This window comes from Xenopus tropicalis, chromosome 1, assembly GCF_000004195.4.
Source record: "Xenopus tropicalis strain Nigerian chromosome 1, UCB_Xtro_10.0, whole genome shotgun sequence".
Classification (NCBI taxonomy): Eukaryota; Metazoa; Chordata; class Amphibia; order Anura; family Pipidae; genus Xenopus; species Xenopus tropicalis.
Genome location: NC_030677.2, coordinates 129190965 through 129204280, shown reverse-complemented (window position 1 = coordinate 129204280; position 13316 = coordinate 129190965). Strand labels below are relative to the sequence as shown.

Here is a 13316-nt window from a genome sequence, read left to right as displayed (position 1 = left end):
CTTGGCCCATTTAATGCAGAAGAAACATAACAGAACATTTCTGGTGTTTTTTCCTCCAAGGTATTTATAATTTCCTTAAGACAGTCAAAAATGTTGCTCCAGGTTCCCACTGGGTTTCATGGAATAACAGCTAGCGAATTCTTGACTATGTGAAGTGCTAGAAAGATTTCAACGCAAACACACACGGATGTGCCCACTGCATTGAACATTTGTAATATAACACAATGCAGTCATTCACATTCTTCAATATATCATCAATACAAGTGGTGCTTGGTGTTTTTCTTTTGAATGTCAGTGTTGCCATCTAGCTTAGAAAGCAAATATGACTTTTCTCCAGAATAACTTCTATATATAAACAGCACTGACATATTGCATAGTATTTTACAGAGATTCCTACTTTCAGTTCCTGTCCCACTGTAGTTTACAATCTAACAGAAGAATTTAATAAAATGTATTAAAGAAAAAAAAATAAAAGCACATTTTCTGATTTTTCTTTTGTGCAAAGGGAATTTAGCTTTTTGAAATCCACAAGTGTTTTTAGCCAATGCCAACTAGAAAAAAAGATTAACAGCAGGAAGCAGTGCACTATGTATGTAATAAAATGTCTTCCTGATAATGCCCCTGATAATGCCCCCCCCCCCCCTAAAATAAAATCAGGGTTGAGACCTGTTATGCAGAATACTTGGAACCTGCTCAAAAAAGGAGCATTTTGGTATACTGAATCTCCATACCTTAGGTCTACTAAAAAAATCCTTTGGAGCTTTCTGGATAAAGGGTTTCTGGATAATGAATCACATACCTGTATATCCATAATGAAGCAGTTGATTATCTACTTATTCAGATTCTATTATCTACTTCATGATCGACCTCTGTAGATATCATGAAAATGTGCACTGTTGGTTCTGAGGACATACTTGGGCAAGAAAATGGGCATGGGGAACTTTCAGCTCTCCAGCAGGAATATGATAACTACCAGCATTGTGCATCATTGTTATCAGTGCTAGTTGCTGCTATGAAGGGTGCATGTTCTTGGGGTATATAGTAATTTATACTTTTCAAATGGAAAAGTAAATAGGTAAATTGTAATTTTCCCTCTGATTTTATTTTTTGTTAAGGGCCAGTGCCTTAAGATCTACAGAATCTGTTACATTTGCAAATCCCAGTTGTGTATCATAACAAAGCATAAAAAAAAAGCTATGCGTATGTGTTTTTTTTCTTTCTCGTGTTTGTTACCTATCTGATTAAAACATAATCCTAGTGTATATTAGCTCTAAATAGCTCCGTTTCGTGGTTAATGAATCTCTATGCCCATGACTTTGATAAATCATTGTCCAAAGGCCAGCTCCCTTCCTACTATATAAAACTACAGAGTTGTTGGATCTTTTAGTTTTGTTCTCAGTGTGGTCGGCTCTAACAGTTCTCAAACATGAAGATGAAGAAGAGCATTTATACAGTGCTCAGATTCTTATTTCTCATTACAGGCTTCTCTTTGGTATGCCTGGGAGCCTTCTATATATCTTCCAGCTATGTGTGTAACTGCAAGAGTGACAGAATACTGGCCTACTTTCTGCTGCCCATAGGATTTATCCTGCTCCTGACTGGAATTTTTTGGAGCACTTATCATGAGGCAAACCAAAAGAGCCTGTTCCACAGTATGATCAGGAGAATCCATAGCCAGCAGGAAGTCCATGTTGAGACAGTAGACAGGTATGTTGAGATATCACTAGCACTAATATACTATGGTAAATATATTTGTATATAGAGTATGTAAGTTTACCATTAATTAAATAGGAACATTAAAAAATATTTTGTTCCCCCATCGCATTTTATTATGTATTGCAAATATTTTCTGTATTATACAGTGCTTCCTTACTAGCGCTGCCCACATGTTTTGTAAACTTTGGAATTTTTAGCGGGGAGGTCACAGGGACCTCTTCATTTGGTCTCCTGATACTTACACGGAAGGAATAATATAACATTTCGTAGGCAAGGGTTCATTTTATTTTTGTTGTATAAATCATTCACTTAAAGCTTACTCATTCCATTTCCCAGTGTATAAGGCTGCCTGTGTAGTAGACAGGCATCAGGAGCACCACAGACACATTCAGTAATACTTAATCCTAAAATTAGTTTTAGATATTGTTCTGCCTTCTGTTTCTATTCCAAAGCTAGAAGTAAGCGTGAGCCATATATGTTTAACTTGAAGGCTTTGTTTATTTTTGTTCTTTAATTTTGGTATTTATGTTCTTTAATTGTACTTTTAGGCCAGATTTCTATCCGCCATCCTACGACAGTGTAATTAATGAAATTCGGCAGCAGCCAGACTCAGGCTGTGAACTGAGAGTGCTTGAAGAAGGACTCAACATCCCCCCTCCGCTATACACAGAGAGTGCAGTGGACATTGTTGATGAAGTTTATACTTGTAATGATTCTCCACCCTCATATGAGGCATCGGTGCAGTTGTCTAATATTGAATCCAGCTCCGAGAGAGAACCAGGTTCTATCGATGGTGATAACTCTGAGACATGTGACTGACTGTATGCGCTTGATTAAGACTGTTTGGCAAGCATGTAGATTCAAATGCAACATGCCTAGCTCGCTGATATTAAGGTAGCCCATCACAGAGGTGCCTGCAAGCATTTGTGAAAAAAAGGTCGCTTGTGATGCCCATTGCAGAACGAGTGAAAGAAAACAGGATAAGAGAAAAACATACTGTTTATATCATGTTACAGATAAAATTTCCGATAGCTCATCGATCGGTCAAAGTAAGAAGCGGAATGTTCATCTTATCTAACAACTGTCAATGGTTGTGTGGGCAGTGCATAGAAATGCAGGTTGTGGGTCACTGGGGTGGGTCCAGGAAATTGGACCCACACAGGTTCTACAGCCGTTACTGCGATTTTTCATATATTTAGTTCTGTTTATATTTGTAAAGATGCTACAATGCCAACACAAGTAAACAACAAAGGAAATGTATTTCTGTAACAGACCTACAGTACATGCATACACACATATATGTGCATATATATATATATATATATATATATATAAAATATGGGATTGGACACACCTGCTGTGTCGGTAGTGTAAACATGCAGGGCTAGATACTGATGTACCAGTATTCCAGCAATACACATTCTACATATCTGGGTTACAGGTTAGTCCTGGATTTACCCCAATGGTGCAGAAATAAAGGAACTGTGTTTCTGAGCCTTTCATAGTCCATAACTGCACTTCTTTCATGGTACATATAATGCAGTGATCCCCAATCAGTAGCTTGTGAGCAATATATTGCTAACCATCTCTTTCAATGTTGCTCCCAGTGGGAGAGTGGGAAATTTCTAGCTTGGAGGCATGTTTTGGAAGCCCAGAGACACAGTTTTACTCCAAGCAGAACCTCCTGTTGTGTAAAGTTTGTCTTTTTGACTGTTTATGCTCCTGTATTAGGTGCCTTTATTTTTCCTGGTTGGAATTACTCACATGATTGTATGTCCTTGTATGTAAATATTGTATAATATATTACATTGTATTTTTATACTAAATATATATTTATATTAAAAGTGTCTGTTGTTGCTTTGCCTCATTTCATAAGCACCACTTTTTGTTTTATCCCTAATACTAAATGGAGCAGGTTGTCATAAGTCTTTTGTGTCCATTATATGAGAGACAGATAATTAAACAAATTTAATCCTACATTAAATTGACATCAAATCAAAGGGTTAATTTTTAAAGACAGTAACACTCATTTACCTGTGAATTTGCCTGTGACCAGTAACCTATAGCAACCAATCAGTTTTTCAGGCAGCTGCAGGTAGAACAATGAATGCAACATTTTGACTGGTTGCCATGAGTTACTGCCCATGAGCAAATTTGCCCAGGCTTGATAAATGACCACCACTAAGTGCCAACCTATGCACTGAATTCACTGCACTTCTACACAAAAAGAAGATATAGGAAGGGGGAAACTGCTACTGTTGAACTTCACTTACCAGTCATTCAGAGGAGGATGATGGGAGTTGTAGTACTACATTACAGAGATAAAATAATACATAGATTGCAGCACAAATTAGGGTATAAGTCTGTTTCCAAAGAAATAGTCAAGTAACAAAAGAGTGCAGGTCCGGACTGAGATTCAAAATAGGCCCTGGCATTTCAAGTACACAAAGGCCCAAACAGCCCCCACCAACCCAATAAATAGTGATTGTCTATGGCTTCTTACAGCAACCCCTCTGGCATTTGCCAGTTCGGGCCTGAAAGAGTGCAACATGGTAATACATTTCAATTAAACTTTATTTACAAATATGTCTCCATGCTTCTGTTATACCATATTGGATGTTGCATGTTAAGTTCTGGTATGAGTAGTATTTCCCATCCTTCATCAGGTCAGTCCTCTTCTGCATCAGCACACAGCTGCTGCTGCAGTGAAATGAAGGTTTCTCTGTGTACCTCCGAATATTCTGTATAGCAGCAGTGCTTTACAATCGTAATAAAATAATAATGGCACTTGACTCAAGGAATAAGCAGTTAAAACTTATCTTGAAAATTTGAAAAGCAATTAAAAAGACATACAGCGCTGCATTCTACTGTACAGCACTGCGTACATAAGTAGCGCTTTATAAATAAAGATATACATACGTACATAAAGAAAATCTACAAAGATGACCTGATTACCATACAATGACACATATTATTTCTTACCACTAGATAAAAAAGCATCATGTTCAGTGGTGCTATTTCCATATAACACACAAGAGCCATTACTATCCTGTAAATTATATACTTATAAAAGGTGCTTGGTGATGACGGTGCTCAGTGATGTAATTTGTGTCACATGACTCACTGAAACTTGAGCATCACACTAGCTATTTAACAAAGCCAATAACAAGTACAGTAGGTTAAAGAAAAAAAAGAGTTGAGGTATTCGTGCTAAGTTGACATTTCACTTTTATTAGATACATAACATCACAGTTTAGTACTTCAATAGCTCTTAAAGAAAAAAAGTGTGGTTGTTACACCAGTTACAATCTAAGTGACAAAAGCCATTGTGGGAAAGTATGTGGAGCAAGAAGAAGCAAACATATAGCCAAACATATTGTGCATGTAATGCTGTTTATAAAAAAAACTAATGCCACAATTTAGTGTGGGTAGTAAAAGATCTGCGTACAAACTATGAACTAAGGTGTAGATTTATCAAAACAAAGGAAATCCCAGCAATGCTATGTTATTTTCTAAGGTCTGGTTTTATGAAAAAAAGGAGGACAGGAATCAGGGAAAACAATTTTCAATTTAAGCATTCACATCAGATTTATTGAATTTAGAAAAAATTGTCACCACATGTTCTTGTTGTTTTTGTACTTTTATATTCAGGTAAACCAAAGATGTCATACTGGTGGTTGGGCAATAGCTGCCTATGAAAATTAGAATAACTTTGCATTATTAAAGGACCAGTGCACATTGGAGAATTGCGAAACTGAAGTTTAAATTGCTGATGTTTCCATTCATGCTGTAGAGGTTGATATCAACAGCATTTCTTTGATACTTGCACATTTTTGATGCAAATCCATGCCTGGCGAAAAACTGCACTCATCACTACACATGGGCTTTGCTGTAGATCAGATGCAGTTGCACCAAATATTTCCCCAGTCTGCCTGGTGTCACTTCCGTTGTTTGGCGTGCAAATGACATCTGTGCCTGATACTTTAGACACAAGTGTGCTGCTTCTATTGACACAGGGTAGAGATGAAACCCTGGAGCTACTGTCACCTCCTGAACAGGCAGTAGCTCCAGGGTCCCTTCAGTGCCGCTGAGGACTACTATATGGATGTGTGAAGAGCACATTTGGAGCACATTACTTTAATGAAAGTGGTTTTAGATGCAACTCACTGTGGGGAAAAATGCAGAGAGTCTGTGCATGTAAATGAGCCCTTAAGTTTTTTAGAAATCTATATACAATATCAAATGTTTTCCATATAGATATATATCTTTATACATTGAAATATATATATATATGTATATATATATATATTTTTTTCTGGCACAGATATGAAAAATGTGTCAAATGGAGACATTAACTTTTCTTTGTGAATAGTTTATTTTTTGCACATTTGGTGAAATTAATATCAAAACTGCAATACATAAAGAAACAAAAGGAAAGAAGGGTGCTGTGGTCTTTTTTGATCAAGTAATTTGTTCATTCTAAAGGGGTCCTCAACCTAAAAAATTAAATTCTAAGCAACTTGCCAATATATATTGATTAATAGCTTTAATAGTTTTGAAGTTATAGTTAAAGTAATTGCAAATAAAAGTAGTGTGAAAATACATAAAAGGATACATTTTGAGGACTATATTTTAATACTTTGTTCTTTCCATATTATCTTTTTTTGTAATCTCTAACATGACAACTTTTAGTTGCTCTTCATACTGGCAGACAAGTGAAGATACAGAATTCTTATAGACAGTAAAGATACAAGGGGTCTTTTCCAATGAATTAAATGTAATCTGCCTTCCGGCAGTAAAAGTCTGCATACAGATATGCATACATATACACAACAGAAATACCGCATGAGAAAGCAAAATGTCTGTTAGTGCATCTATTTAATTTTATAGCTCTCATAACTGCTGCATTTTGCTATTGCCTACCTACTTGTCAAACTCTTCTTCAGGCTGATGGCCCATGGAGCAAGTTAATCGTTAGTAATAGATCTCTGCTACCGCTACCGTGGGCAACTAAATGCTCCAAAATGCCTTTCCACCAGCAACAATAGGGTCGGTGAAGACGCATTGTTTCGCCTTTCCAAGGTCCCGTTAAGTTGCCTGCAGCGGGAAACTTTGCACAACTTCATCAAACCAAAGCAGTACATAGGCCTTTTCACTGACATCTCCTGTTGGTGCTGGCGGAAATGCATTTTGGAGCGGTAAGTTGCCCGCGGTAGCAGCGATTTATTGCTAACGACTAACTTGCTCCGTGGCCCATCAGCCTTAGAAACATGGTCATATTAAAAGATACAGAGAGTTACTTGTTAGTCAGTAACCCCTGCCAGCAATGCAGCTGACAGTGTGGCATTTATGCATCTGACTGTAGCCCAGGGGTGCCCAAGACCCCATAATCCACCAGTAGAACATAAGCTGTTTGACGTTGCCTAGTGTAAGTCTTAATATGGTAGAGCAAAGGGCAGCAAATGCAGACCCCTCATCAGCAAAATCTGGGCATCTCTGCTCTGGCCAGTGTATTGGCTCAGTGTATTACCAATAACTCCAGAATCTAGTCACATCTGACTGCAATCATATATAATTAAATCACAATTTACCCAGCATATAGATTTATGCGATCCCTGAAATGCCTTTACTGTTGATGCCAAATAATGCTGTAGTAAGGGGACTCATTTACTAAGGCATTTACTTGCCAAATTTACACCTGGACAGTACCCCATAGCAACCAGTCCTTGATAAGTGACATTTGAGTGGTTGCTAGTAATTACTGCCTAGCAGCAAATGTGTCCAAATACTTTGGTAATTAAAATCTAATGCACTGTTGCCCTGCACTGGTAAACCTGGTGTGTTTGCTTTAGAAAGACTACTATAATTTATATAAATGCACTGCTGTGTAGCCATGGGGGCAGCCATTCGAGCTGGGGAAAAGGGGAAAAGGCATGGGTTAGATAGAAGATAACAGATAAACTCTGTAGAAAACAATTGTGTTATTGCTATTTAGCCCTATCTCAATTTGAATAGCTACCCTCATGGCTACACAACAGTATATTGATGCTACTGTTCCTTTAATAAATGAGCCCCAGGTAAGATGCACTTTTCATTTTAAATAACTGATAGGAAACCTCCTGCACTCAACAGTTTTGTAGCCAAGAGTGCAGTAGGGGCCACCTGGGGCACTAACAGAGGAATGAACAGGAAGGGTTTTCCAGCTCTTAGTTCATTAATAGCATGTAAGTAAGTACAAAACATTACATATTACTCAAATAAAGCATATACAGCTATTTAAAGGCTTTGGCAAGGCAAAAGGGATATCATTCTTTCACACAGTTGTATTTGGCCCACGTTGCTTTCTGTATGTTGAGTTCAGGTAATTACGGTGGGTCCCTTCCGCCCCGTCCTCTCATGGATTTGAGAAAGCTTGAGAGCAATGGCTATGAGAGGGCCAAGCACCGCCTAAGAAAAAAGAAGCAATGGTTGTTATATGATCAGAATTCATAATATCATACTCAGTAAATTCCAGGTATACTTTAAGTTGGAAAATGTTTGCACTTTTTTATATTTTAATGTTTCAAAACCCAAGTCAACACTGGCATAACTATATAGGAAACAAACCCCTCAATCGCAGGGGGCCCAGACCACAAACCCTACTTCTCTATAGTTGTAGAAAAGATTTCCATTCCCCAGCCGCTCTTTTACCGGCAGGCATGAGCAGATGGGGAGCAGGGGGCATGGGCAGGTGGTAGGGGCCTGGCCTACATTTGTTATGTTACTGAAAGAGAATGAAGAATATCAAGAATATGATGTACAGAAGCGATACAGAGATCTTCATTGTGCCCTAATGCCTTAAAATAAACTGTTCTCACTACAGTTGTTCTTTTTGCAGCTACTGTAGCTGCTATCTATGGAAAAACATTAATGGTTGTATGTAGTCACACTCTGCAGGCATCAGGCAATAGCTCTGAGGTAACATTAGCTATTCACTCTTCTTCCTTCTTATAAGGGGATAGTACCACAAGCATATGGAAGATGTTAAGGAAGGTTGTAGGACTAACACAATGTCAGCTTAAATATAAAGTTGCAGTATAAGTGAATATCACTTTCATAAAGGTTATATAGGTGATAGGAGATAAATACCTTACATACGGAGTCAGATTTATATTTGGAATAACAAAGTGGAACTGATTTACAGGTGCTAAATTGCTCCAATGTAGTTGCCCATGTCAACCAATCAGATCATTGCTTTTATTTTCTAAGTGATCAAAGCTTATTGCTGATTGGTTGCTATAGGAAACTACACTTGTGCACTGTAGCATGAAGACTGAAGCTGGTGACCACACAATATAAATATATTTATATTTTTCTAATATTCATATAAATAATGGATATAAACAACAAACTATTGTATATTAAAAGACAAAGCCTAAAACACTGGGAGAGGATGTACATTAGCTAAGCACCCTCCAGGGACCAACATCACTACCCTACATTCCCTCCCATGTGCCACCTTGGTTTATCACATGCACAATACAGTAAAGACAGCTCCAGTGGTTGTACTTGGAATATGTGTAAATAAAATATTTTTTGCATTAGGGGAAGAATATTTGCACATATTTTTTTTAATGGCTTTTGTTACATGCTCCCAATAGTGTTGTAACCAGAAGTATATAATCCAGAATGTGTTTTTAGCTTTCTTTGCCTTAACTCTGTGTATTCCACGCGCAGTAATCTGGCACACAAATTACATGCTTCCTTCTGCATGTCAAACACCAAAATGTCTTTGTCCCAGCAGCTAAGTATCATTGAAAGCTATTCATTTCCAGAGCAAGGTTACCCACATTGTAAAACACATTATCTTATTAGAGCTGTGTTTTCCTTTCTAAACATGCGTCATGCAAGTTAATTCATTAACCTTTTAAGTTCACTTGGAGAGAAGAATGCACACAAATATCAAAATGTGCTGATGGAAAGGTTCAGGATACTGTCCAGAAATAGCTGCCCTTTCTCTGCTTGTTAAATGACCCCAAACATTCAAATACCATTTTTTTCCTTCATCTTCCCCAACACGTTATATAACAAATTGCACCTTTGGCCTAGTTTCTCAGACCCAATATAAGTATGGTTTCTGAGATTCGCTGCTTTTATCATGATATGTGAGTTAATTTTTAAAATGAAATAATGCAGCTATTACCTAGGTGACCTGATAAAGAAGCAAAACAATTATATAGTAGGATGCTTAAACACTGTGAGGAGGTTGGCAATTGCAAGGATCCATAATGTTTACTGGAGGAGGCCTTCTTATCAGATTTTGTAATCAAGTTATAACCAATAAAGCATTGGAATTTAGCAAGCAGTGTGGCTATCTCAGTAACCGCGCTATAATGTTTATAATAAATACCTTGAAAAACCAATAAAAGTTTATGTTATAACCAGTGAATTCTGTTTTCAAACAGAAATGTACAAATATACCTGGGGTTTTCCACATTTCCGTAATTTAGATCACCATAACTTAAATCTACTAAAAATGTATTTGAACATTAATCAAACCCAATAGGATTCTTTGAAAGTTAGAAAAGTGCTTTAGCAAATTCCCAACTTTTTTTTAAAGCCTGATTAGCTTTAAAATGGTATCAGAAGTGTAGTGGCAGTGTTGAACTGTGACACCTAGCGATAAGGAACAATTAAAAAGAAATGCAATAATGAAACATTTTTTTTGTTTTAAGTTACATATGGCTACTGTACCAAGGAAAAAATGCATTATTTTTAATTCATTATGATGAACCTTTTTAAGGCCACATTTTGGACTTGTACTCACCAGCATATTTCCTGGGCGCTTACATGTGCTCCATGGGCACATGTAAGCGCCAAATGCAGGTGGAACTCAGCATGTTTGGTTCCATCTGGATTTGGTGCTTGCGTGTGCCTAGGAAAGCATGCATGGGGACACATTGGGAGCACAGGAAAAAAAACACTGGAGATTATGAGTCCTTATTGTTTTTTTCCTGTGACTTCTATAAGTCATTGACTAAAGAAGGCCGCTGTTTTGTTTAATGAATAACCTTATTTTATAACAATCCTATATCTACAAACAGATATAATAACTACAGAATGGAGTCCCTGTGTTTGTATTGGTTTCATTTCACAGTGGTGCAGTCATGTCATAGATGGTTTGCATTCACTGCATCATTGCATAGCAGGTTTGAACTCATTCTAATGTAAGGATGGCCAAGCACGAACCAATATGGTCAGAGAGTTTGGATAGGATTAGTTTTCACCCTGCTGGGCTGTCGTTCCATATGTATTCACCTTAGGCAGGGCAGCCATCAGGGGGGTAAAGGGGGGTACAACTGTACTGACTGACTTATTAGCACTTTATTATTAATTTTAACTATTTATATAAACTGCTTATTATAGAGAAACATCAGCTGTCTATATTGGGATCCATTTACTAAATGATATCAGCATCTCCTACATGAACTTTCCAGCAGTGGGAATGACTGGTTATTGGGCCCCTACACTTACACAATGTACATAACTTTTGCAAAAAATTATGTTTCTTTCAAAGAAACTTACATTATTTACGTATATACGCCACTGACCACCCCCCAAATTAAAATGCTGACTTTTAAGCACATTAATTATTTTTAACTACTACTGACTAGATATTTGGCCCCACAGCAAGATCACTGGGCCCATAAACTTGCACAGTTTATGTAACTTATGCAAAACTGCAAGTAGCTTTTATATCAAGCAATGACAGAGCAGGGGCAGGTAGGTTGGAAGGGGTTAAACTAAGGGCAAACTCCACTGATGCCCAATAAACTGACTGACTTATTATCACATTAATTAATGGAACTCTTTAACTGCTTATTATAGAGTAACATCAGCTGTTTATATTGCACACACAAGGGGAGTGGCCAATAGATTGGTACTGCGCACTTGTGTTGATTGGGGGCCCCATATAAATAACTTGTGCAGGGCCCCAAAGTTTCTGATTTCGGCCCTGACCTTAGGAGACAGTATAGACACACCTTGATGTGATCATTGTAGTTGATCTGTTCTGAAAGAACCCAGTGCCCATTCTTGCTGCAGTATGAAACATTTACAGGAAGATTTAAAAGCTGGAGAGGTTGCAGCTCCCTCTACCTTCTGCTAAAGGATATGTAAATATTTGTCTAGAGATCTGTCATCAGAAATATCTGGGCCCTGTATAACCTGACATACTAGGTGTAACGATACCTGGTGGTCTAGCTCCTCCGGTGCGGGGACGCCCGCCGTCATCATCTAGGCGCGCGCGTGCCTCTCTCTGTCCCTTATGCGCATGCGCGCTCTTGATGCGCGCGCATGCGCACTCGCGTTGTCGCCGGCGCGCGCGTGACGTCATTTCGGCGCGAAATTCAAATATTTAAAGCGCTCACTGTGCTCTATTCGTTGCCCAACGTAGGTTTTCCTTGCTGATTTCCTGGGTGCGATTCCTGTTCTCCTGTGTTCCTGACTTTGCCTGTATTTGACTTCTCTCGCTTGCTGCCTGTATTGACCTTTTGCCTGTTCTTGACCTTCCTTATTGCTGCCTGGACCGACCATTGCCTGCCTGACTATTCTACTGGATTCTGATTCTGTGCTGCGCTGCCTGACTGTTGCTGACCCCGGCCTGTCCTGACTACTCTAGTGTTTCCCATCTGCCTGTCATACGATTGGTTCCTGTGCTTTCTCAGAACTCTCTCCTTGGGTTTCTCACAATAAGACCTGGCGGCATCCGAGTAGCGAAGGGCTCCTCCCGACGTGAAAGGCGGCGGTTATAGGCGGAAGAGTGAGCCGAGACCAGACCCTTAGAGCCTGTTCTGAGTTTTAGGATACCACTCGTGACATTACGTTGGGCCCGAAAAAATGGATGCTGAAGGGGCTGCGGCGCCACTTTCCTCTGAGGATATCCGGAGTGAGAGTCTCCTCCAGCGTCTTGGGGAACAAGAAGCTCAGCAAAACCAGATTATTCAGTGGCTCCAGAGACTGTCCGTGAGGTTGGATGCGCTCCAACAACAGCCTGCTGCTCCTACTCCGGCATCTCTTCCTGGAGGCAGTTCTCTTCACGCTGCTCCGGTAACGTATGTAGTGGAGCCTAAAGTTCCTTTTCCTGAAAAATTTTCTGGGGAACGTCATAAATTTTTTGCTTTCCAGGAAGCATGTAAATTGTATTTTAGCTTTCTCCCTCGTTCCTTTCCTACCGAGGGGTTGAAAGTCAATTTTGTAATGACCCTCCTGACTGGGGATCCACAGCTCTGGGCATTTTCCTTACTTCCCTCTGATCCAGCCCGTACATCCCTTGATTCCTTTTTTAAAGCTATGGCACTAATCTATGATGATCCTGATCGTTCTGCCTCTGCTGATTCTGCTATTCGCAATCTCCGGCAAGGTAAACGACGGGTCGAGGATTATTGTACGGAATTCCGCCTTTGGGCGGTTGAAACAGGGTGGAATGATACTGCTTTACGAAGTCAATTTAGAGTGGGGCTATCTGACGCTGTGAAAGACAGCTTGGTTAACTTTCCCACGTCATCCTCCCTAGACTCCCTGATGCACCTTGCCATTCAGATTGATAGGAGGCATAGGGA

The 13316-nt window shown here is 39.0% G+C and overlaps 2 protein-coding genes across 2 annotated transcripts in view; one reads left to right on the top strand and one right to left on the bottom strand.

Annotated features, from left to right (window-relative positions):
- The first annotated feature begins 1389 nt into the window (after positions 1–1389).
- tmem252 (transmembrane protein 252) lies at positions 1390–3563 on the top strand. The gene is made up of 2 exons (XM_004910783.4): positions 1390–1707; positions 2265–3563. The coding sequence occupies exons 1-2, from the start codon at positions 1427–1429 to the stop codon at positions 2533–2535; spliced, it is 552 nt and encodes a 183-aa protein (XP_004910840.1). The 5' UTR covers positions 1390–1426; the 3' UTR covers positions 2536–3563.
- Positions 3564–7782: 4219 nt separating this feature from the next.
- The window catches only part of pgm5 (phosphoglucomutase 5), a 73303-nt gene continuing 67769 nt past the window's right edge, over positions 7783–13316 (bottom strand). Inside the window, exon 11 of the mRNA NM_001130233.2 lies at positions 7783–8163. Coding sequence (NP_001123705.2) covers positions 8074–8163 — 90 coding nt within the window. The 3' untranslated portion in view covers positions 7783–8073. The remainder of the gene's footprint in view (positions 8164–13316) is intronic.